The sequence below is a fragment of the Sturnira hondurensis genome, unplaced genomic scaffold (genome assembly GCF_014824575.4).
Source record: "Sturnira hondurensis isolate 20B ecotype Veracruz unplaced genomic scaffold, ASM1482457v3 Scaffold0010128, whole genome shotgun sequence".
Classification (NCBI taxonomy): domain Eukaryota; kingdom Metazoa; phylum Chordata; class Mammalia; order Chiroptera; family Phyllostomidae; genus Sturnira; species Sturnira hondurensis.
In genome coordinates, this window is record NW_028082759.1 from 12,883,100 (window position 1) to 12,907,077 (window position 23,978).

At 44.7% G+C, this 23,978-nt stretch overlaps 2 protein-coding genes across 3 annotated transcripts in view; both read left to right on the forward strand.

Moving 5' to 3' along the window:
* Positions 1 to 9,834, forward strand: part of LOC118995324 (uncharacterized) — a 98,187-nt gene extending 88,353 nt beyond the window's left edge. The window contains exons 2-3 of the mRNA XM_037058237.1: positions 8,503 to 9,036; positions 9,343 to 9,834. Of these exons, the coding sequence (XP_036914132.1) occupies positions 8,503 to 9,036; positions 9,343 to 9,570 (762 nt within the window). The 3' untranslated portion in view covers positions 9,571 to 9,834. The remainder of the gene's footprint in view (positions 1 to 8,502; positions 9,037 to 9,342) is intronic.
* A 1,223-nt stretch (positions 9,835 to 11,057) lies between these two features.
* NR3C2 (nuclear receptor subfamily 3 group C member 2) overlaps positions 11,058 to 23,978 on the forward strand; it is a 294,312-nt gene continuing 281,391 nt past the window's right edge. For both annotated transcript variants that reach the window (XM_037058428.1, XM_037058429.1), the window contains exons 1-2: positions 11,058 to 11,345; positions 17,079 to 18,831. In XM_037058428.1, the coding sequence (XP_036914323.1) occupies positions 17,081 to 18,831 (1,751 nt within the window). In that variant the 5' untranslated portion in view covers positions 11,058 to 11,345; positions 17,079 to 17,080. The remainder of the gene's footprint in view (positions 11,346 to 17,078; positions 18,832 to 23,978) is intronic.

Consider the following 23,978-nt stretch of genomic DNA (forward strand, 5'->3'; position numbering starts at 1 on the left):
CAGTTCATCCAACATAGGCCAACCAATCAGCATAGTTGTGGTAATGACTTAAGATCAACATGCAGTGATTTATATCAGCCCTACATCTGGTTGAGTAAAAGGTGACTAGAATCAACTAGGCTAAGCTCTGAAGGTGACCCAATGAGCAGTGCTATTGAAATGAACTGAATTTGAATTGCCCTGTTCTAAAGACCTGTAGTCTCTTTCATGGGCAGTTCTCATTGCCCTTGAGAGCAATTTGACCTGTAAATCCCTGCCCTCAGCCGGAATCATGAGCTGAATTGCCCACCAGGCCCCTTTTGTGTGGGGTTGGATATATTAAGAATTGGTTCCCTCTTCTGAATATCTGGGGCAAAAAGAGCAATGCCCAGCTGCTCTAACAGTGGGAGCGAACCCCCACCCACTGATGACGGCCTACTCCTGTACTTTTTTGCTCCTTTCCCTCAAACAGTAACCCTGATTGAGAATTAGCAACGTTTGTGCCATCCTTTAAGAAAATAGCAAGTTTTCTTATGAGTAGCATTGTCTATTCTTCCCTCTTTATCTTGTTTACTCCAGGCCAAGTTTGATTAAAGTAATATAAGGAATGTAGCTTTATCTTATTTCTGATGACTTTCCTTGGTTATTTTTTAGGTCCATCTTTATAAATAGAGAAGTTTTATCTGTCTGGATTGAATTTTATTTTTCAACCTTTTAACGAAGTAAAATCCTAAAATGTCAACATCGTTTTTAAATAAAGGGGTGAAATTGTTATTGAATAAAGGGGTTCCTGAGGCAAAATATCAGAAATCTCCTCATATAATCATTGATTAGAAACTAGGAAAGAGCCCTAGCGGGTGTGGCTCAGTGGATTGAGTGCCGGCCTGTGAACCAAAGGCATTAGTTCAATTCCCAGTCAGGGCACGTGCCTGGGTTGTGGGCCAGGTTCCCATTTGGGGGTGTGCAGGAGGCAACCACACATGGACACTTCTCTCCCTCTCCTTTTCCCTCCCATCCTCTCTCTAAGAATAAATAAATAAAATCTTTAAAAAAACTAGGAAAGACCATTATGGCTTTGTCAAATTTTCATCATGTCCAGTTGATCTAATGTTCCCTTTTGGTTGCATGAAAGTGGAAAAGAAAAAAAAAGGCTCAGTTAAAATCTGATTCAAGAATAATGCACCCATCTTCATAACACACGTAGGACAAAGGGAGAAATGTGGTCTGGACTTGACTACAGCGAACTGCATGCAAAGGCAATGGAAGGAATATGGTTTACCAGTTCTCAGCTCCCCCATGTAAAGCAGTTAGTTCATGCCTTAAGATAGCTATCCAGCCCCATCATTCCAATGGCCACATGATTTTGAAGACCCTGACCCCCTTTTATCACTATCTGACACTTCCATTCTTCTGTCCCCCACTTCCTATTTCTCATCTGCCCCTCTCCTGTATTCCCAGCAGCAGCCTGAGCACAATCATTTCATTTACTGTACTTAAGGGCAGTGACCATCAAAGAGTCATCCCAAGATCAGCCGCATCAGCTTCAACCTGGAAACTTGTTAAGACACTGCGTTTCTTAGGCCCCAGTCCAGACTTGCTAATGGGAAACTCTGGTGGTAGGGCCTAGTAATCTCTCTTAATGTGCTCTGGGGGTGATTGTGGTGCAAGCTAAAATTCGATAATCACTCTTCTAGGAGAGAGATTTGTTAGAAGTCTGGAGTTTTGAGGACCTCAGGTGAAGCTCTGATTCTGCAGGAACCTCAAAGAACCTTTCAAATTGGAAGCAAGATCTTCAACCCCCAGAAAAATCAACCTTGATTTTCCATGATGAACCTCTGAAGGTAAGTATCTAAAATTTTGTGAGAGCACTTTCTAGATATAGGCATTGTGTTAAGTACCTGTTGTGGCATCAATAATCTCATTTCATAAATGAGGAAACCTAAATTTAGAAAGACTAAGTCATTTTCCCTGGGTCATGTGGTTAGCAGGTGATAGAGCCAGGATTCAAGGCCATGCCAGCTGACTCTGCTCTGCTGCTTGGTTTGCTGGTCCAATGTGAAGGGGACATGAACTGCATACAGCTCTAGGCTGAGGGTTTCTGCTCGGACTTTTCATTTAGGGAGGCTGAGCCTGGGGGTGCCTTGCATGCACCTTGGGCTTTTTGAATTGTCTGTGAAGTTAATATTTGCTTGAATTTCTCAGTGAGTGTACTTGCCGGGATTAATAGTGTTGATTTAACTACTGGGTCCATAATTTGCTAATGTACCAGTAATTGTGTTCAAGTACCATAATCTTATGGTGCCATGGAAATAATTTACAGTTGATAAAAAGATATGTGTTTATTATATTGCAGTTTGTTCCTTGGCAGTTTTTGTTGAATTATTTTATACACACGCATACACACACACACACACACACACACAGTGTCCAACTGAAGTAAGGCCTGCTTGAGTGTGTTTTGGTAGGGTAATAATATGGGTGTAATAATTTATAATTTTAGTTTGAACTTTCCACCTAAAATGTCATATGGTATGCTTGTGTATGATATTGTTATGTTACAGAATTATATGCTTATGATTTTGTAATTAAAAAAGGGTCATTATTTGTGCTGGGCCCTATACATATATATGTATGTATGTGTGTGTGTACATAAATATTATATACATATATTATTAATATGAATAGAGGTTATTTAAATATAAGTTGTATTTTCAAACAAAACTTCATATGTTGTTCAAATTGGAGTAAAAGCAATATAATTTATAAATAAATAGGGTAATAATGGTATATGTTGAAATGATATAAATATAATTTTCCTAGATTTGTTTCTCCTTAGAGATATATAATTATTATAAAAATGTGTGCTGAACACATCTTTATGAAATTAAAACAACAAAGTTTAAGTTACCCGTATGGATGTATAGGGAAAGCCCAAGACCTTAGGTACTTCTTTGGTCCTTTACACCAGCCAACAATCTCCTGTCATCATACAGCAGCACTCTACATCTATTCAGCCTCCACTTACAGGACATCGTTCTGCCACATTCAGGGTCAAGGCCATTTAAATCATTTTTTTAAAGTAATAAACTAGTTTAAATGGAAACATGTCTACTTGTTTTGATAAAATATTGAAGTCTAGCTATAATTAGGACTCAGCATTTCAAAATAGATTGTGGTTTAAATATTAATAACTGTTGTGGATATACTTTCCATATAAGAACTGCTTTATATGTTTAATTTTTACACATGGATATTTAATGTCAAAATGTTATGCCCTGGCTGGTGTAGCTCAATGGATTGAGCGTGGGCCTGCGAGCCACAGGATCGTGGTTTGAATCCCAGTCAGGGCACATGCCTGGGTTGCAGGCCAGTTCCCCACAGGGGCCAGTTCCCCGCAGGGGATGCACGAGAAGCAACCATACATTGATGTTTCCTTCCTCTCTCCTTCCCTTCCCCTCTAAAGATAAATAAGTAAACTATATTAAAAAAATTTATGCACTAAGAAAACCATATGATGCTTCGTGAAAAACAACTATCAACACCACATTTCATGTGGTAGGGATTTGTGCTGGGAAAAAGGATAGGATATCTAACCTCAGTTTTTCCTAAAATTCCATTAGTCTGTTGAATGCTTCATATTCAAATGCCTCATATTCATATTCAAAGAGCTAATAGATTGGTGCCCCCAAAAGGATTAGAAGAAACAAGTGCAATATAATAAAAATATCATTTGATATGAGAATGAATTAATTCCTCACTGTGCCAGCTAGATGATGTGGGAAATACTCAGCTGCCTGTGTTGGGACAAACTCAAAACTTGGATTAAGTCCTCGAAATGAGCAGATGACCCCTGGAGAAGATGATTCAGTGGCTTCTTTAATAATATATATACCATTACTCTACTTCCCTTGGAAGCCAAATCATTCAACTTGGGGACACTACAGGTGAAAGGGAAATTTGACGCCTGCAGAGATTTAGTTTTAGTCTGCTCTGTAATGCATTGCCCATAGCACATTTACCTCTATCTTTAGGAAGAAAGATGACATCTGTCATGAAGCTTCTTACATGTTTCTGTCTGCTGTTTCCAGTGTCATATATCTGACATGTGATAACCTCCCTTTATAAACTCTAATGTGAAGAAAAAAATTTATTCATTTTGGGTGCCCACATGGCTATTCTTGACCTACTTGCAAATATATGACAAGATACACCGCACATTTTCCTATTCTGACATTTCTATTTCTGACACTGAACATACCATTTAAGAATAAAATCATCTTTATTATGTGTACCTAGGCATTAGAAAATTAAAACCTAAAAATTCATTTGGCCTTATTTTTATATAGTTTACCTTACTGTCTGCCCTTGATGGATTAACATTTTATATCACAATACCTTTCTTTTTTTACTTTCATAGCTCAGCATTCAAATTCTGAAGCATTTTGTTTCTTTGCAATGATCTTTCTTAGAATAAAAATACAGTGTTGATCAAAATGTTGTCTTAGTTGTTACTGACAGCTGTTAAAATGCTGCTAAAAATATAGTGCCAACTACTGAAAAGCCAACGGCTCCTGTGAAGTCCTAATGAGAAATTCTAAATGGGTTTTTCATCAAGTTCAACACAGACTCTTATGTTTCCCACACATGACCCAGTAGATTGTTTTGCTTTTCTGTGCCTCTACTGTACATAATATCAGAGAGACAGTCTTGATCCATCATCCTAATGAGCGCACGAACCATGCGGTTATTTATGTAAGGGTAGCAGAGATATTTAAAAGTGAGGAATTCCCTGTACCAAACTGAGAAAAAGAGCAGAGAAAAGGAAATTGAAAATATCTTTATTTTTATTAAAGTAAACTGCTCTAAGTAACCCCCCAACCACTGTGCATTGTTTCTAAATTTAGAACGTCAGTGTAGGCACAGTGAAATCTGATTTGCTTCTAATAATATGGCATGCTAATTGTGATGCATGGGCTGCTTGGTGCTCTGTCATCTCAAAATCTGGCCATGGAAATGTATTAAGTTTGTGTATTTTCTATTTAAAATGACTAAAAATGAAATTAAGGCAGACAGATGAATAAGTAGGTTGAAAAATACAGAAATTAATGAATAACCAAAGCTAATAAAAATATTCCAACTAGTCTAGAATTTGGTCTATTTTGGCTATTAACAAACACACTAATATGTTTTGTATTTATTCTCTGGTCCACGATTTCTTATTTGCTTGCAATGTTTATAAACTGTAACATGTGTGTTTTGCAATAAGCAAAGAAGAAGCTCTATCTTATATTATTCCCCGACTCATCTTCCGTCTCCAATATCCCCCTCCCTCCTCTCTCTGACTCTCTCTGTCTTTCTCAACTCTTTCCAGCAGCTGGTAAGAGACAGGAGAAAGAAAAAAAAAAGCCTAGCTTTTTAGAAAGAAAAAAAAAAAAACCTGCCAGCATGGCTGGGCTTATTAATGAAGTTAACTATGACCGAATGCTTAGCCTTTAACTTTTAAAAATTATTGCATTAAATTATGATACCTATTGGTCTTTACTTTCTGGTCAGTAAGTAAAGATATAAAGAAGTATTGAACACATTTCAAAATATGTTCCATTTTTTTGGAGAGGAACAACTCAATGTCCACCTTCACCCTCCACCCCTAGTGTCAGCTGTTTAAAAAAATGGGACTAGGATCAGGGAACCCAGGGGTGGTTCTGCTGAAATTGAAAGAGGAAGGGAGGATTTCTTCCAACACAAACTTAGATGATATTAGGCTTTGTATCTGAAGTTATATAATAGAGGATATGATGTCACATGTAAATTGCAAACGCTGAGCTGTGCACTTTATGGTGGCCAACTTGAGGGAGTTTGACACTAAAGGGCTGCAGGAAGGAGGTGCCCTGTGGTACAGCTACTGTGAGAGAAGGCTGAGCAATTGTCAAAAAGGGAGATATCTGATGCTGCTTCAAGATTTAAAGCTATTTGGCAGCTGTAAAGTCTCCGGCTCTTTAGACATGAAATTCATGCTCTTTTCTGTGTTCTTTTTTTCTTAATTTTTATTTCTCTTAAAAAACATTTCCTTCCTTTTGCAAAGAAAAAATATACTAGGCACTTTCTTTTTACAGTTGATTGAGCTCTTCATTAATGAGCAGTAGAATGAAGAGTGTTCCAAACAACCAGAAACCCCTGCACCCCCATGTTTGATGGAGTCTTTCAGAGGCTCCCCTCGTGGGGTGATTCCAAGCAAAATCAATGTCCCCTCCTTCTTTGACAAGGGGGTTGCAAATCTTCTCCTGCCTTCAGGGGTGGCACAGGACTACGTCCTGTCTTACAGCCAGCAAAATAAAATGAAGAGAAGGAGAAACTTAATTGTTCAAATGTTTGGGTAAGTATCTAAATATGTGCTCAGATATCCAAAAACAAATACAGGTTTGTCTATTATTAAATGTAAGGTCCCCTAACCTCTCTCCCAACAGATAGCGGGGCATATGGACCACCTCCTGAAGTTATTTTGGTGTGAAAAGTTTCAAAAGAACATCTACCCATGCTAAAGGACTCAATCTTAGTTTTATAACACCAAACTGTTTTGAGGGCAGGAGAGAGAAACATTTGAGAAGGGATGAGAAAAAAACACACAAAAAAAATCTTCCAAGTTTCTAAAATGTTGTGGTTATAGAACAATAGTTCGATCCTGACAAGCTGCCTGCAATGGAAATTATTGACCGACACAGCAGTGGGGTAGGTGCCTAGTATAGAATGTGTGTGGCAAATCGCTTTGCAAAGGGGGAAGGATGACTGATCAATTTTGTAAACAGAATTTACATTATTTAGTTACATATACATAAGCGTTTTCTCTCACATTTCATCATGAAAAGTTTAAAACATACAAAAGAAACAGGAGGAATTTTACAGTGAACCTGGTATACCTGCCACCTAGAATCTACCATTACCATTGTACTATGTGCATGGTTTATCACACATCTATTCATTCTTCTGCCTCCTTTATCAGTCCTTAATGTCAATCCATCTCAAGTCTGATGCATTTCAAAATTCAGCACTTGCAGTCAGCACACTTCTAAAAAGTGGTTCTTTTAAACTCCATTGACTATATACTAATATACTAATTTGAAAATACAGTATTATCATTTTCTTGCTTTCATCTAAAAAATACCTTAAGGACTCTGCACATCTACAAATAGGGAAACTAAGCAAAAGGTTGTTTTGCTAAAGGCCAAAATACCGCTTTGAGCCATCTAAGAACTAAGTAGTGCTAACACTGACTGGGTGGGCGGCAGATGAAATGGGAAGGTTGGTATTCGGACAGTAGTCCCAGAAAGGCGGTGATTGTTTTAACAGGGCAGCTCCGTGTTTAACAGGTTTGGTGTGGGAAGGGATTAGCAACTTCCCCACCTATTTAGAAAGAAAGGGGGAAGAACCCAGGATTCAACGGGGTGGGGGCGGGTGGGAGAGGGGTCCAATAGAGCCAGTAGAAAAAAAGGATTGTTAAGCCAGAAAGAGGTATCTGTGGTCAGTTCTCGCAGTTTAACTGAGTCATAAATTACAACAAGCCGAGGAGCCTGTGACAGTGACATTCACAATGCATCCCCCTATCCCAATCTTACACCAAGGGTAAGTGGAACAGTGTGGTGGAACAGCCTGCGGCTGAAGCATATCTCGCACACTCGCGCACATCCCCTGACAGGGGGATGTGTAGCGGGGGTAGGTGACCTGGGATTTGGGGGCGGCTTCAGAGCCAGGAGGCAACGCTGCAGGCCAGTGGGAGCAGGAGAATCCCGGCATCGTGGGTCTCACAGCAACATCCTCCACCCACCCCCGCCGCCAGCGCGCGCGCGCGCGCCACCCGCCGCCCTCCCTACTGTCGCCCCCTTTCACTTTCGCGTCTGCGTAGGTGTTTGCCCAGGCGGGCACGAGGGCGCGCGGGGCGGCGCGGGGCGCGCGCGGCGCTCGGCGAGCGGAGGGGGGAAGGGCCCTGGCGCGCGGCCCCTACCTCCGCTAGCTGCGCGGGCCCGCGGCCGGCCGCGTCTCAGCCGCTGTCAGAGCTAGGGGACCAGTGGCGGCCGCCGCTGCTCCCCCTCCCCCCACCAGCGCCCCCGCGCGCAGACACGCCGCCCTTCCACGGCGCCCCCCCACGGTGGGGGTGGGGCAGAGGCGCGGCGAGCCCCAGAGAGTGAGGAGAGCAGCAGCCTCCCCGGGTGGGCAGCGAGGGAGCAGGAAAAGAAACTTTTCCCTCCCGCCCCCAGCTCGTAGTCCCGAGTCCGCGCCGTCCCCCGCAGGTGGGAACTGCACCTGGGGCGGGGCGCTAGGTCTGGGCCGGACTTTGGGGGTCCTTGGCGAGGGGTGGCGAGCTACATGCATTGGGGTTCCTTTTTCTCTCTGCCTCCTCTCTGCCAGTAGCTGGGGTGGGAGGGCGCCACTGGCGCCCTCAGCCCGTTTCCCACCAGCCGGTGGCTGGACACTTTGCTACCTCCTCCGACTGGTGAGGGTGTGACCCGGAGAGGGGGCAGCGGCGCCTAGGGTTCCCCCTGCGGCCTCCCCCACGCCCGCCACACACACACACACACACACACTCTCTCTCACACACACACACTATCTCTTTCTCCGACGTCCGACCTGTCCCTGGCCACCCCAGGCCCAGAGAGGGGGCTCAGAGAGCTGCTCCGCGGGGCAGCCGACACGGGATCACCCCGCGGAATTTCCCGGCTCCCAGGGCCGCCGCGGTCACCGCCCGGGAGACCAGCAGCCTCCAAAAGGGGCCCGCCAAAGGCCAGCCGCTGCTTCTGGGGGCGAACGGGAGCCCGCGTCCCCCTCTGCGCGATTTGGCTCCGGCGCCTCGCCTGCTCCTGCGGGGTAACAACACTACTGCTCTCTTGCTCTACCCACCGTCAGAAGGGCGACCGCCGGGATTTCCATCCTCTCCATCCTTACCGCCGATCTGCTAATAGTGGACTTGCTGGTGGCAGCGGCGGTGGCGGTGGCGGCGGCGGGAGTCTAGCGGCACCCCCCCTCCGCCACCCTGCGCCCCAGCCTCCCCACCATGTCCTAGAAAAGGTGAGCGCAGCGAGGCACTGCACTGACAGCGATGGGAGGGGAACTGGGGAGCTCAGGGGCGGCCCAGGTGAAGGCAGGGTCAGCGCAGAGGTGGGCTGCGGGCAGGAGCCTAGATGCCCACCGGGCCGCTCCGGGCAGGGGTGCTGGGCGGCGGGAGGGCGAGGGATCACGGCGGCTGTCCCTTCACGGTTCTAACCTAGATTTTGCAAGAAGCTGTGATCCAGGGCAAGACCGGCTCACCCTAAGGGAGGTAAAAACTTAGTAAAACAGACACGTCCATTCCTTTAATAATGAACAATTTGGCAGCGCAGGCTGAGCTGCCGCCTCCTCGCGTGCCCGGGCGCTAGGTTCCGGACTTCGCTAGCTCCTGCCTGCCGCCCGCGCTCCACCCCAGTGCGATCGATGCCCGACTGCTCGGCGGGCCTGGCGATCGTGCGTGACAGCGGGCCCCGCAGGAAAGTTGGGACACTTGGCTGGAACTCCCAGCTGCGGAGGCACGGGGGGTGGGGGTCGTTCCACGCAGGGGAATGCTGAACACCTGAGTCGGGGTCCGGACCAGCTCTCCTGCGCCGCCGCTGTCGCCTCCGCTTCCAGGGAGTTCCCTACCTGGAACGGCTGGAAGTTTTAATCTTGTTTTCGGGGTCGGAAATCCCAAAGCTTAATTAACTGTAAGACGAGGAGAGGCCTTTGGGCACAGGGTGAACGCCTCCGCCACGACTTACGCGGGCGCGGGGCAAGGGTGAGGCGAAGGCTGCGCAGCTGCTGGCGCCGGGCTGCGGGTCGCCGAGGGCCAGGGGACCAGATTTAGGTGTGTACGTCACTGGTGCTGACTTCGGGCCAGCCGGGAGCCTAAAATTGAGTGTACGCGGACCCTCAAAGTCCTTAGAAGTCAAAGTTAAGAAGCCCAGCATTTGGGTGGGCGGGAGGAGAATCGGCGGGGGGGGTGGGGGGCGGTTGAAGGGAAACGGAAATTTCTTCTTGCAGATGCTGGATCCTTAGAAAACAGTTCGGTTCCTTCCTCCCCTTGTGTATGTTTCTCCCAGGTACATGCACCCCTCCCACCCATTGCAAAGAAGTGAATATCCTCGATGGTAGGTTTTCTTTCACATTGAACTAGTGGAAAAATCCAACACTAAAGTAGTAAATACAGCAACAAAATTACAAGGAGAGCAGCAGTTCTTGACCCTGGCACTTTTTTTATTGTTGTTGGGGGTTGAGGTGGTGAGTGGGTGAGGCTGTGTTTGAAAGGGGTCGCCTACTCTGAAATCACCCGCTTTTCCTGCATGGTTAAAACAAGGAAAGTCAAATCGAGTGGGAACGTGATCCTTTTGCTTGCTGGCAGCGGACATTGAAGCTGCTCTTCTAAGAGGTAACTTGGGAGACCCAGGGAAGGGGCGTGGAGAGGACCTCTCGGGTCGGGTGAAGCCAAGGGAGTCCTCCCCTGCGCACGGATGCTGTGGGTGGAGCCTGGGCCCGGGCTGTCCTTCACCTGGCGCCGCAGGTGGAGAGCGTGAGGGGACAACATCTTGACTGGTTCTCCGAAAAACCGACTTTACAGCGTCACCACACTTTGCATGTCTTTCCAGATATCTTGGGGTTGGCAGGAAGGGAGCCAGATGGGTGCGAGCAAGCTGAGAACGGCCGAGCGTAGGGGGTGGGGGTCAGAGTCCGGAGGGTGCCTGCTGCCCAGTGTCGTAGCCCCTGCCCGACACCCAAAACGCCCGCCGCTGCTGCGGCTTTAAGGGAGCTGCGGAGTCCAGGCTGTGTCGCAGCAACTTTGTATCAGTCATGTCGCCCTCCTGGTGACTGACAGCCGAGGCTGCCCAATGAGAAGCCAGGCAGGCCCATGCAGTGTGGAGCCTTGCTTCCCCTTGGGCCAATAGTAAGGGCTCGGGGCGGGATAGCAACCTGAACTTTATCTGGACATGTGACCCGCTTTTAAAAGGGCCGGCCCCGGCGCTGGCCCACTCCCCCTCCGGGCTTTCGCCCGCCCTCTCTCCCTGTCTCCCTCCGGATTTCGCCCGCCCTGGCCCTGCCCCTACCCCTAGCCCAGCCCGGTCCTCCCCGCCCCTCCGCGCCCGGGGTGTCATTGGACGGGGGAGTAGCGAGCCAACTTCTGGCTGCTTGGAGGAAGCCGGTGCAGTCACCTGGGTGCAAGAGTGTTGCTGCCTCGCGCTCTCCCGCTGCAGGGGGAGCGGCACTCGCTGGCCTGAATGTGGTTGGATTTAGAGGGGCTCCGCAGCAGGAGTGTCGTTGCGTTGGCGAGTGCTGCAACAGGTAGACGCGGAGACGGACCCCGGCCGAGGCAGGTGTGTGGGGGTGCGCAGTGGGGCGCCGCTTGCCGGCCTGGGCGTGCGGCCGCAGCGCGGGAGCGTGCACTTTGCTTGGAGAAGTGGCTGCGTAATTCGGAGGCACAGGCAGTATGGTGCTGTGAGCTTGTTGTTTTGTTTTGGTTTTCCACTTTTTCCCCCCTTTGGCCGCCAGAGGACTATTTTGGGAAAGTTTGGCCACTTTGGATAAATGCCCTCTAACGAGCGGCTTTCAGCCGCTTTTGGCAGTGGGAGGTCTACCACCACCCTTCTCTTTTCCACAAGATGAATTTCGGGTAGTTTGCCTTGTCCAGTTTTTAAAGGACGTTTGAATAATATTTCTTTATCGTTTGCAGAGGCACTCAAATCTCAGCTGGAGGTGTAGCTTATTAAGGGCAATTGAAGGAGATAGAGCTCCTGATAGATCCCGCATGAAAGGGGCTCTGGAAACCGTACATTCCCGTTCCTTGGCATTTGGGAAACTCTTGAGAGAGACCGTGCTTTCTGTGGCATCAGTTGGGATTCTAACGGCAGGGGAGAAGGGATGAAGCTTCTTTCGGTGGCACCCGTACTCTTCCACCGAATACAGGTGCATAGCTTTTCCTATTGAATTTTTAAACACCAGGTTTAAATCATAATGGTTTATGGCACCATCGGCTTTCACTGTTATTACATAAAGGTTAGGAAAACTTCTATTTGCCAGCAGACAAGTTTTGGAACCTGCTGAATTTCAAATGCACTAAATTGCCTTTTAACGTTTGTATTGCCATTGCTCTAGGTGCTGTTATTGATGATATTTACGTAGTAATGATAACAGCGTTCCCCACCTGTGAAGTTCTGCGATGAAGTTTTTAATTTTACATTTCACTTCATGGCACGCTATCACGGAAATGGTTGAGGAGGGTAGTTTTTAAAAACAATCTAAAGGTGAGCTTTTTCCTTTAAGGGAGAAGAAATAGTTTTGTTTGGGGATTTTTTGGAAAGATCAGGTGGCTCCGTGAATTAGGCGAGTGAATAGAAATCAGGTGTGCTCAGTTCTAACTGGTTCTCCTACTCTCTTAGGTGACCTTGGGCAGGTTTCTATCATTTACCCCATCTATAAACGAAGGGAGGGTGATAATGGTTCTATAATGGGGATGACGGAAAAATAGTTACATACAACAAACAACTATGCAACCAGTGAAAATTGTGAAATTCTTAAGATTTTGGTCTTTTGGACGCCATATGATGGTGAAATATTATAGAAAATGATGCATTTAAAAGTGAAAGTGTTTTCAGATAAAATACAAATTTGCAGGCGTGTTTGTTAATATCCCTAAAAAAACCTACTTCCTTATGGGAAAGGACAATTGAACACAAAATATAAAACATAAAATTTTAAAGTCAGATTTTGCCTTTGCAAAAATAGTATTTAAGAACATATGCATGGCTTAAAGTAGAACTTTGTCAATGTGTGTTTGTGTGTGTGTGTGTGTAGTTTTTTTTTTAACTTACATGAAATTTCCCTTATGTTTTGTGGGGAGGCCATTTGTATGACAATCAGAGGGTCCTAAGGACTTTTGACTTTGTCCCAAGAAAGTCTCTATTATAATCCCTGTGGTACGGGAGACAAGTTTGATTTTATAGAAGGTAGGTTTGTATACAGTGTCTTATACGTTAGGAGCAAGAACTTTCCCTTCACCCTCAGGATAGTAAGTTCTGTGAGAACCATATTCTCCAACTGATATTTTTAGTGTTCACTAGTAAATTCAGGTAGACCGAAATTGTGTTGAAGCCATGGTCAATACTCCAGTTCCAGAAGGACAACCTGGGTTTTCCGGACAGGATAGGAAAATACATTTCTAACCTGATCCATTTCCTTACAGAGACGATCAATTAAAAATACTAGGGAGATTCATAAAATAGTTCAATAAACCTGTGTTTAAAAACACCTGGCCATGCAGATGCTAGGTGCCCCGCATTCTTCTGTGTTTGCTGTTGCCAACCTTTACTCTGTTTTCTTTTTTGAGAGGTGCCTTAGCTTGGTAGATGAGAAGCATGCCTTAAACAAAGCTAATTTAGATATCAGCAAAGCCTGTGGCAAGTCCTGTAATGATAACCTTGTCGATAATGTCGGGAAATGCAGGCTATGTTATGTTATTGTTAAGGGGGTTTAAGGCTAGCTACACAAGGCTTGGAGAGTTGGGATCAGTAGCCATGATGTGGGCTGGCAGGGTGCTTGCTTGTCAAGTGCTTTAAGATTATCCTTGCCTGCATCCCCCCATAGATTCTCTTCAAGTCTTCACATAACCTCACAGATCTGAGCGATGCGTCCCGCTCTAGGGCAGAGTGATGAAAACCATCCCTTGGAATATCAGTAGGTGCTCTGTGAAAAAAGGCTGCAGTGGCCCGATTATGTAGGGACTGCTGGATTCGGAAGGAAAGGGGTTTCTGCTCTGTGGAGCGGCCCAGGAGTGTTAGCACGCACATTTACACAGTGAAACTTCACGAGCACAGCAAGCGGTCGCCCTTCCACAGGAGGATTCCAAGGATGGAGTTTTGGAGCAGGGTCTGCATGGGGACTGCCCTGCAGGCTCGGGGAAGACGGGCCTGTTGCCTAGGACCTGGGGGGGGGGGGGGGAGAGTGAGGCCGTAGGTATGGATGTGGAGACGGATGAGCCCACAGAGGTTAATCTCGGGGAGGCAAGGGCGCCTTCCAGGCATTTGGGTACAGGGGGCGGCATTTTACCAACACAGGGAATGTGGGTTTAGAGACAGGGTTGAGGGAGAGGGGTGATGCACTAAAGGTGTTCAGCTTTTAACATAAATAGACATGTAACTTGTGCTGTTTAATGAATTTGGAGCCAAAACATCGCACCTTCCATATACATCCATTCAAGCTTGATATGGGGAAGACAGGGGATTCCTAGGTAGAAGCCGGAAGCACATGATATGTTCTGGTGTTTTCAACCTGTGGCTGTGATGAAATGGGTTTTTAGTAAAGTAGAAAATGCTAGTAGTAGCCATTTTGGTCCCGTTTGCCTATATAGTTGTTGCTCCCCCTGCCCCCCAACTTTTACTTGGCTTTTATCCAGATTAAGTTTTTTTGTTTTTGTTTTTTTTTTTGGCTGGAGTTACCAGATAACCACCTCAGCCACTGTGATTTATTTTCCAGTGTTTTGTGGTTGATTTCTGATTAGGAATTTATAAGATAATGGTCTTGAAGTAAAAGTAGACTGCATCGTTGGTAGGTTTCAGTGGTCACAAATTATTGAGTATTGATTACATTATAATAGTTTAAAATTTTAATTTGCACCGTGCTATCAGCTTGGGATGCAGTGGTAAAATTTAAGTGCCTTCTGAAACCTTAAATTCTAGTGAAGAATACACAGAAATTAGAGGTAATTACAACATGCAAATAATTCGGGTGTTAAATTTCATTGCGGGGCCTTGTGGTAGTTATTGCCAATTTATGTGGTAGAATCATTATTCCCTTTTCTGTGTTAATACAAGTTCTGTAGCAGAAAGACTTCCTAGTCTCACTTTAGTGAGGGGAAGGCGGGGAGAGAGGGCGGGGTGGGGCAGGGATGAGAGGCCAAAAGTGATATTTCTGTACAGAACTGCAGAAGCAGCATCTTTAAGATCAAGACCTTTATCTGGGTCATAGCTTGTTTATACAACCAAAGGATTTGAAAAATCCTGTGATGATTTTAGGAGGCTTATATATTAAAATGTACAAATAAAATTTTTACTGAGAATAAGTTATTTTTCTCTACCGTGGTGGTTCTCAATGGGGTGGAGGGTTATTTGAACCCCTCTCCCCCCACCCCAAAACTTTTGGCAGTGTCTGGAGACATTGTTGATGGTCACAACTGTGGCCGGGGACTGCTACTGGCATCTAGTGGGGGTGGGTGGGGATGCACTGAACATCTCATGGTGCGTGGGACAGGCCTCCACACACAGTGTCATGGGGCCCCAAATAGAAGTAGTGCCAAGGTTGGCATGACCCTGGTGTGGGGAGAGACATGGGATCAAACTCCAGTTCTGCCACTTAGCAGTGTACCCGTGCCTCAGTTTCCCCACTTGTATCATTTGGGTAATACTTTTTGTCAATTTTCAAGGTTGTTAATAAGGCTAAATAAGTTAATGTGTGTGAAAGGCTTACAATATTGCATTGAATTATATAATGTAAGAATTTCATCAATATAGCCTATTATAATTATTCTGTCATGAAATATAGAGAGCCAATTTACCTGATTATTCTATATGTACAGCAATCCTGTGGGCTCCTGCAGATGGGGACTATGCCTGTTTTGCTTGTTACTGTAGATTCAGTTACTGGTTGTAGTCCAAGGATAGCCCACACTTGGTAAATATTTGTCGAATGAATGAACACGTAAGTTGTCGGGACACATCTTAAACTTCCTCCGTTTACTGTGGAGAATGAGATTGTCTTGTCTGCTGGGAGTCTTTTAGCAGAGGTAACACTAGAGCAGGGTGCATGTCAAAGCCTGTTGGGGAGGGTCCTGTCACTCCTGGCTTGCCCCTGCGTGCTGTGGGCCACCTTAATTAACCAGGAAGTGTGAATCTCTGCTTTCTAGAATTGCCATTAAGTGGTCTGGATCACTAATACATTTTAAGAAAATCTTATTTTTAAAAAAATTCTTAAATTGTTTTTCCTGTGGCAATTCACTCCATAACTTTATATTGGGCAATGGTAGTATTAATTGTATTTCCTTATTGTTTTTAATAAAGGTACGCCTTAGGTCTGGGAAGCAGCTTCTCTATACCTTGAGAGGTTCCAAAGGCTTTGAGAAGATTAAGTTATTTTTTTAAGAATTTTTTTTTTCAGAGAGAAGGGAAGGGAGGGAGAAATAAACAGAGAGAAACATCAATGTGTGGTTGCCTCTTTCATGCCCCCAACCAGGGACCTGGCCCACAACCCAGGCATGTGTCCCGACTGGGAATTGAACTGGTGACCCTTTGGTTCATAGACTGGCACTCAGTCCACTGAGTCACACCAGCCAAGGTGAAAAAATTAAGTTTTAAACCTGCCTTTGCTACTTACTATATCTTTGACCTTGGGCAAGTCGCCTATCTCACTGAGTCCTCAGTTCTTCTCTGTTTTCTTCTGGTTGGTACCAGGGATTACTCTGCATATTACACAAGTGAATATTTGTAAATATTCTTTGCAAACTCTAAAGGCTGTATTATAGAAATGTTACTTTCGTTTGCATGCACTGTAGTTTTACATGATTGCTTATTGTAGTCTGGCAGCTGGACAAGTCAGAGTCAGTGCTCGGTTGTGTCAGCACCTAAACAAGTAACAACTTTAATTTAACCGGAAGTCTTGCTTATAATAAACAGAATATGTACTTATAGCTTAGTACCGCAGTTTTCAACCATCTTCATCTCATGGCACACATAAACTAATCACTGAACATTTGCAGCACACCAAAAATACATTTTTGGCCCATCTGACCCCCCCCCCCCAAATAGGTATACTTTTGATTCATTCACACCAGATGGCTATTGTTGTGTTGGCTATTACCATTTTTTAAGTTTGACAATCTCAGGGAAAAGAGGTCTGTGCCCCTGACTAACCAACCAGTCAGGTATTATCTCTTTTCAGTATTCTTGTGACACAGAGGTTGAAAATTGGTGGCTTAGTAAATGGAATTTTAGAATGTCTTTTAGAGTAATATTGTTAACAATGACTCTAAGTAAACTTCTTCATATACATTTATTTGTTAGCTATGGAGACCAAAGGCTACCACAGTGTCCTCGACGGTCTAGATATGGAACGACGGTGGGGCCAAGTGTCTCAGGCCGTGGATCGTCCTTCCCGGGGACCCACAGAGAGAACCGATGAGCATAACTACATGGAGATTGTCAATGTAAGCTGTGTTTCCGGTGCTATTCCAAACAACAGTACTCAAGGAAGCAGCAAAGAAAAACACGAACTACTCCCTTGCCTTCAGCAAGATAATAATCGGTCTGGGATTTCAACATCTGATGTTAAAACCGAGCTGGAATCTAAGGAACTTTCAGCCACTGTCGCGGAGTCCATGGGTTTATACATGGACTCTGTGAGAGATGCCGACTTCACCTACGATCAGCAACACCAACAAGGAAGCTTGAGCCCAGCGAAGATTTATCAAAACGTTGAACAGCTGGTAAAATTCTACAAAGAAAACGGCCATTGTCCTTCCACTCTGGGGATGAGCAGACCCTTGAGATCGTTTATGGCTGACTCGGGGAGTTCTGTAAATGGGGGGGTCATGCGCACCATTGTTAAAAGCCCTATCGTGTGTCATGAGAAGAGCTCATCTGTGTGCAGCCCTCTGAACCTGACATCCTCAGTGTGCAGCCCCGCTGGGATTAGCTCTGTGTCCTCCACGTCAGCCAGCTTTGGCAATTTCACAGTGCATAGCCCTGTCGCCCAGGGGACTCCCTTGACGTGCTCCCCAAATATTGAGAACCGAGGTTCTAGGTCACACAGCCCAGCACATGCCAGCAATGTGGGCTCCCCTCTCTCAAGTCCATTAAGCAGCATGAAATCCCCAATTTCCAGCCCTCCAAGCCACTGCAGTGCAAAATCTCCAGTCTCCAGTCCTAATGTGACTCTGCGATCTGCCGTGTCCAGCCCGGCCAATATCAACAACTCAAGGTGCTCCGTTTCCAGCCCTTCCAACACGAATAACAGATCCACACTTTCCAGCCCCACTGCTAGCACGGTGGGGTCCATCTGTAGCCCCATAAACAGCGCCTTCAGCTACGCTGCTTCTGGCACCCCCGTGGGATCCAGTGCGGCCCGAGACGTGGTTCCCAGTCCAGACACACACGAGAAAGGTGCTCACGAGGTCCCCTTTCCCAAGACTGAGGAAGTAGAGAATGACATCTCCAACGGTGTCCCTGGCCAGCTTAACATCGTCCAGTATATAAAACCAGAGCCAGATGGAGTTTTTAGCAGCTCCTGTCTAAAAGGAAACAGCAAAATAAATTCTGATTCACCGTTCTCAGTACCAATAAAACAAGAATCAACGAAGCATTCATGTTCAGGCTCCTCTTTCAAAGGGACTCCGACAGTAAACCCATTTCCATTGATGGACAGCTCGTATTTTTCCTTCATGGATGATAAAGACTATTATTCCCTATCAGGGATTTTAGGACCACCTGTACCCGGCTTTGATGGTAACTGTGACGGCAGTGGCTTCCCGATGGGGATTAAACAAGAACCGGAGGATGGGAGCTATTTTCCTGAGGCCAGCATCCCTTCATCTGCCATTGTTGGTGTGAATTCGGGTGGACAGTCCTTTCACTACAGAATTGGTGCTCAGGGTACAATATCTTTGTCTCGAGCAGCGAGAGACCAGTCTTTCCAACCCATGGGCTCCTTCCCTCCTGTCAGCGCACTGGTGGAGTCATGGAAGTCACACGGTGACCTGTCGTCGAGAAGAAGTGACGGGTATCCGGTCCTAGAGTACATTCCAGAAAACGTGTCAAGGTAAGCTGGCTCTTCCTCCATTCTTGAAAACCGTGGCTTTATAAAATTGGGAAGGTTGGCATGAAATTGACAGCTGACAAATTCAACCCATGTCAGGTTACTGTTTTATGTATATTTTCCGGGTGGTCACTTAGTGTCCCCCCCCCCCGCCCCCGTGGCTTACTGGTATATAATGTTGCTACTTTTTTTTAAAAACAGAGAACCGAAAAGTCCTTAAAATCTCTTAGAAAAACATTTGCGTTGATTTTGAAGGAGTCTATATAGGTGTTTGCCCCAGCCCCGCTTGTCAGCCCTAAGTGTTTGGAAAATGTTTGTTCTCTACGGCCTGCTACGCTGTTTGCTTTAGCAGAATAATGCCACAATCATTTTTCTGTAGCTGTATACCCGGTTCACGAAAATTGCTTTAAATTAGTGTCTTTGTGGTTTAAGTCATTCCCCCCTTTTTAAAAAAGTTTTCTTTATTAATCTCTTCACTGGCTGTGAAAAATGAAATTGAACCCAAATCTGTTACCCACTAGCTTCCCACTGTCTTTGTCCTTTTCTCGTTCAGTTAATTGGGTGTGAGTTGTGGTTTTTAATACAAATAAGTCACTTCCTTAACCACTGAGGGCTTTTTAAGCCTGAGCAGAGCTACAGTTACCCAGTGGACAATCTTGATTTCTTACTCATGTTGGAAGTGAGTTATGTCACTGCAGTTCTGAATTGGTATATTTATAACCTTTGAGATCTGCAAGGAGACATAGGTAACCTACTGTAAAATATCTCTTGGCTTTCCCTGGTGCAGATAGCATACTGTATATATTTAGAAAAACAAGGAAGAGGTTGTAGATAAGACCAGAAGGTGGTTCTGAGTTATATAATGAATACTTGCGCTGGACTTTGCTCCAGTACTATTTTTATTACATGGTTGTAATACATGTTTACTTTATTGGGCATATAAAGGATAGATTTCTTAGATATAGTTTATTCCTTTGGCATTTAAGAATATATGGGTATTTTCCTTAAAACTTTATTTTGTGGATAATTTGTCCAGGCTCTATGGCAGGGGTGTCAAACCCATTTTCGTCAGGGGCCACATCAGCCCCGAGGTTGCCTTCAAAGGGCCAAATGTAATTTTAGGACTGTGTAAATGTAGCTACTCCTCAACGAGGAGCAAGGAGGTCTGCACTGGCCCTTCGAAGGCAACTGCAAGGCTGATGTAGCCCCCACTGAAAATGAGTTTGACACCCCTGCTCTAGGGTTTATGTGTATTCCTATATCTTCCTCCTTCTATTTTTTTTCCAAACCAAAAGCAAAAACTTTAATTTGTACATTCCGTTCCTCCTCGTTGACTCCAGCCTGACTCCTCTTGCTTACACGGAAGCAAACATTTTGTAGAAGGGATGTTCTTCCAGTTCTCAACAGCGTGAGCTCCTCCATCATATTTTAGCGCTGCCTCTGTCTCAGATTCTAAACTTTAATGCCAGTCAGGAGGTGGCTGTCATCAGAACCAAACTGAGCATGCATTTTCCTGTTCATGCTCTGTTTCATACTCAGAAGGAAATCTGTATGTGACATCGATATCTGGGTGAGAGGTGTTGTCTTCAGTGAGTTGGTGGGTGGGTGAGTTGCCTGGTAGCTGAGAGCAGAGCTGCCCTGGGGGGGCATCTCAGCTGCACCGTTTGACCCTGCACATCCCGTGACCTCTCCGGGCTGCGGTCCTCCTGGTGCAGTGTGAGAGGGGGCCAAACAGTGCCCACCGCGAAGGCAGTGAAGACAGTTGGGCTCACTTATGAGAAGCACTTTGAATATCACCTGGCATGTACTATAAATTATATATATGTTAGTCATGAATGTTAATGCAATCTTAAGTGTTTTCACAATCTTTAGTTTCCGTTCCTTTAATTTTCTTTTCCTTATATGAAATTTGAAAAGATAATTTTAAAGATTGTATTTATTTTTAGGAAGAGGGGAAGAGAGGGAGAAAGGGAGAGAAACATTGATCAGGCACCTCTCTGATGCCCCCAGCCAGGGACCTGGCCCACAACCCAGGTGTATGCCCTGACAGGATTTGAACTGGTGACCTTATGGCTTTCAGGATGACACTCAATCCACTGAGCCACACCAGACAGGGCAAGATAAAATAATTTTAAAGAAGTAGTATGTACATATTTAAAAGAAATACTTCTTGATAATTCTTGTGATTAAATTCTACTTTGATTTAAAAAAAAAACTGTGATTAGGCCCTGGTGTGACTCAGTAGATCGAGCACCAGCCTGCGAACAAAGGGTTGCCAGTTCGATTCCCAGTCAGGGAAGCAACCATACATTGATGTTTCTCTCCCTCTCTTTCTCCCTCCCTTCCCCTCTCTCTACAAATAAATAAATAAAATAAAATAAAATATCTTTAAAAATTAGAAAACTATGATTAGGCACCATATATTTGCTACTACATTTCTGTTTATACATTTTTACTTTTGAAGTCTGTTCACTCATGCAGCACCTCCTGGTGGTCCAGCCTTCAACATAATAATGTGAATCAGTGACCTTGAGCTTACCCTGTATCTGTGGCCACTGAGGTGTCATCTGGTGTCTCTGCTTGCATATTCCAGAATTCTCTTTATGTATGTTAACAGTCAGAGGGCATTCACTTTGTCGACGTAGCTGCTGGTATTATACTAGTCAACATAAATTCATATCTGTAGATACAGTTCATCTAAACCATAGCTCTTCCCCCAAACCGAGAATTGCTGTGCTGTGCTAGGCTGTACACCCGCTGGTAGTCAGCGGAGAAGAAAGATATTACTTTATTTGCGTTAGCCTTACTGACCGTTGGGCCAAGGAAGGAGTGCCCGATTCAAATGAAAACGATTCTCATCTAGATTAAATTTCCAAGCTGATAAAAGTGAGTAATGGCTGGGTAGTGTGTGGCGCCGCCGGTTCAGGCTCAGGCATTCTGGGAGGGTGGCGGTGAGAGTCATCTGTTAATCATTTCCCATGCGTGGACTGTCCGAGCGCCGCACTGTAAAGTGAATTATGACAGAAGCTGGATGTAAAGGTCTCAGGTTGGACACTGGACCTCGCTGTGTCATGGGGATTGGCATTCCCCGTCAGCTTGGACACAAACCAAACTGTAACCCTGAGTGAGTCACAGCTTCTTGCCTCTCTTTATTTTAAAGAGAACAAGATGCTTCTAAGGATTGGAATCCCTTCACATATTTGCTAATGTGGTTTCACATATTTGCTAATGTGGTTTCAAGTATATTTTAATCACAAGTCTAGCTCTGTGGTTTCCAGGGTGGTCGGGATAGAAAAATCACTTACCATTTAAAAGTAAAAGCGAGTAGGCGTGACCTATCATTTTCCTTTGAAAAACAGAGTGTTTTAAAATCAGCTCTTTCCTTTTGCAAAATTTGACACTTACTGTGAATTTCTTGATCTCTGAATTCACCTCCTCCCGTCTGGAAACAGGGTTTTCTCTGTGGACATGACCTTGGGCATCTGTGCTGCTGTGTCTGGCAGGCACGTACAGCATCGCAGCACAGCGCTGAGCCCACTCGAGCTTTTGAATGTGGAGTTCACTGTTTCAAAGGGCAGTTCCTGACTGGCTTCTAGATAAGCCGTGAGGGTATCTGTCTTAACATATGCTGCGTTATTTTTGTGATGGAATGAAACCGTTTAGTAAGTCATCTGTAGTTTTTTTTCAATTGTCCCTAGAGTTTTTTGAAACTCATTTTCTATAATAAACCAAAACCTTTGGAACTCAGGGCATTAGTTACAGAGTACGCCTTGTCTCTGGTAAACTTTCTGAGTAAATCCTTGAGATGTAAACATCTCTTTGTAATGCAAAGGATGAAAGAATGATGGAGTTGGGGACGGGGTAGGGGGGTATTGATTGCTCCCCCTAAATACTTCCAATACTTACTAAATAAATCCATTATAGGATTTCTCGGTCATTTGGAAATGAAAACATGGAGCTCTCTTTTTCTTTTTATTTGTCTTACAATATTTTGATTTTGATTCCTTCAGGTTAGAATTCTAAATATTTTAGGGAATGACTTTTCAAATGAGTGTTGCTTCTCATAATTCAGTCACTTTTATTCATCTATGGAATTTTTGGTGGTAATTTTATTTTAGAAAAAACGTAGTCATTTTTAATCCACAAATTACTATTATAGTGAGCTTTTCTACATTAGCTTTGAACATCACAAGTGCCCTCGATGTATATGTTAGTATGTCCATCTTTTATCATCTAAAGTATTAGTACCTTTTGAACTGTTCACTTCACATCTCAAAGTTGATTAAAGTCAACATTTCTGGCCCTGGCTGGTGTAGCTCAGTGGATTGAGCCAGGGCTGCGAACCACACGATCACGGTTCGATCCCCAGTCAGGGCACATGCCTTGTTTGCAGGCCTGTTTCCAGCAGGGGACTCACAGGAGGCAACCGTACATTGATATTTCTCTCCGTCTCTCCTTCCCTTCCCCTCTAAAAGTAAATAAATAAAATCTTAAAGTCAACGTTTCTGTTCAATCAATGCAGCAAGCAGTGTTCAATGTAAGGCCATTTCCATACCAGTTCGATGCTAAACTAGGACCTGGAGAGTTATTGCTTATTAATTTAATGCCTTTTGAAAAACCGCAATTCTGAAAGCGTTTGACCTTTTCCATCTTGTCATGTCTGACCAGGGTGTCCAACCCATGGCCCATGTGCGGCCCTGAATGCCTATGAATGTGGCCCAACACAAAATTGTAAATTCACTTAAAACCTTTTTTTTGCTCATCAGTTTTTGTTAGTGTTTTTGAATTTCATCTGTGGCCAAAGACAACTCTTCTTCTTCCAGTGTGGCCCAGAGATGCCAAAAGGCTGGACACCCCTGGTAGCAGATGTTCTATTGATCACCATAATTTAGGAGTAACAGTTCACTTCCCCTAATGCTTTAATGTCATTAACTTTTTTCCCTGAAAAAATACTTTTTTTTCCCAGGCTTTCAACTGTTGCTTTAGGTTCATATCACTCATTTACTAATAAAATTTAAGCTCTGCTACTAAGCAGAGCTTAATTACTAAATTCAAATCAAGAGGAAAATACTGGCTTCTTGATAATGTTTAAATATAGCCACTAAATTGTATGCTTTTTTGGATCGCTTTCCAAAATTTATTAGTGAAGT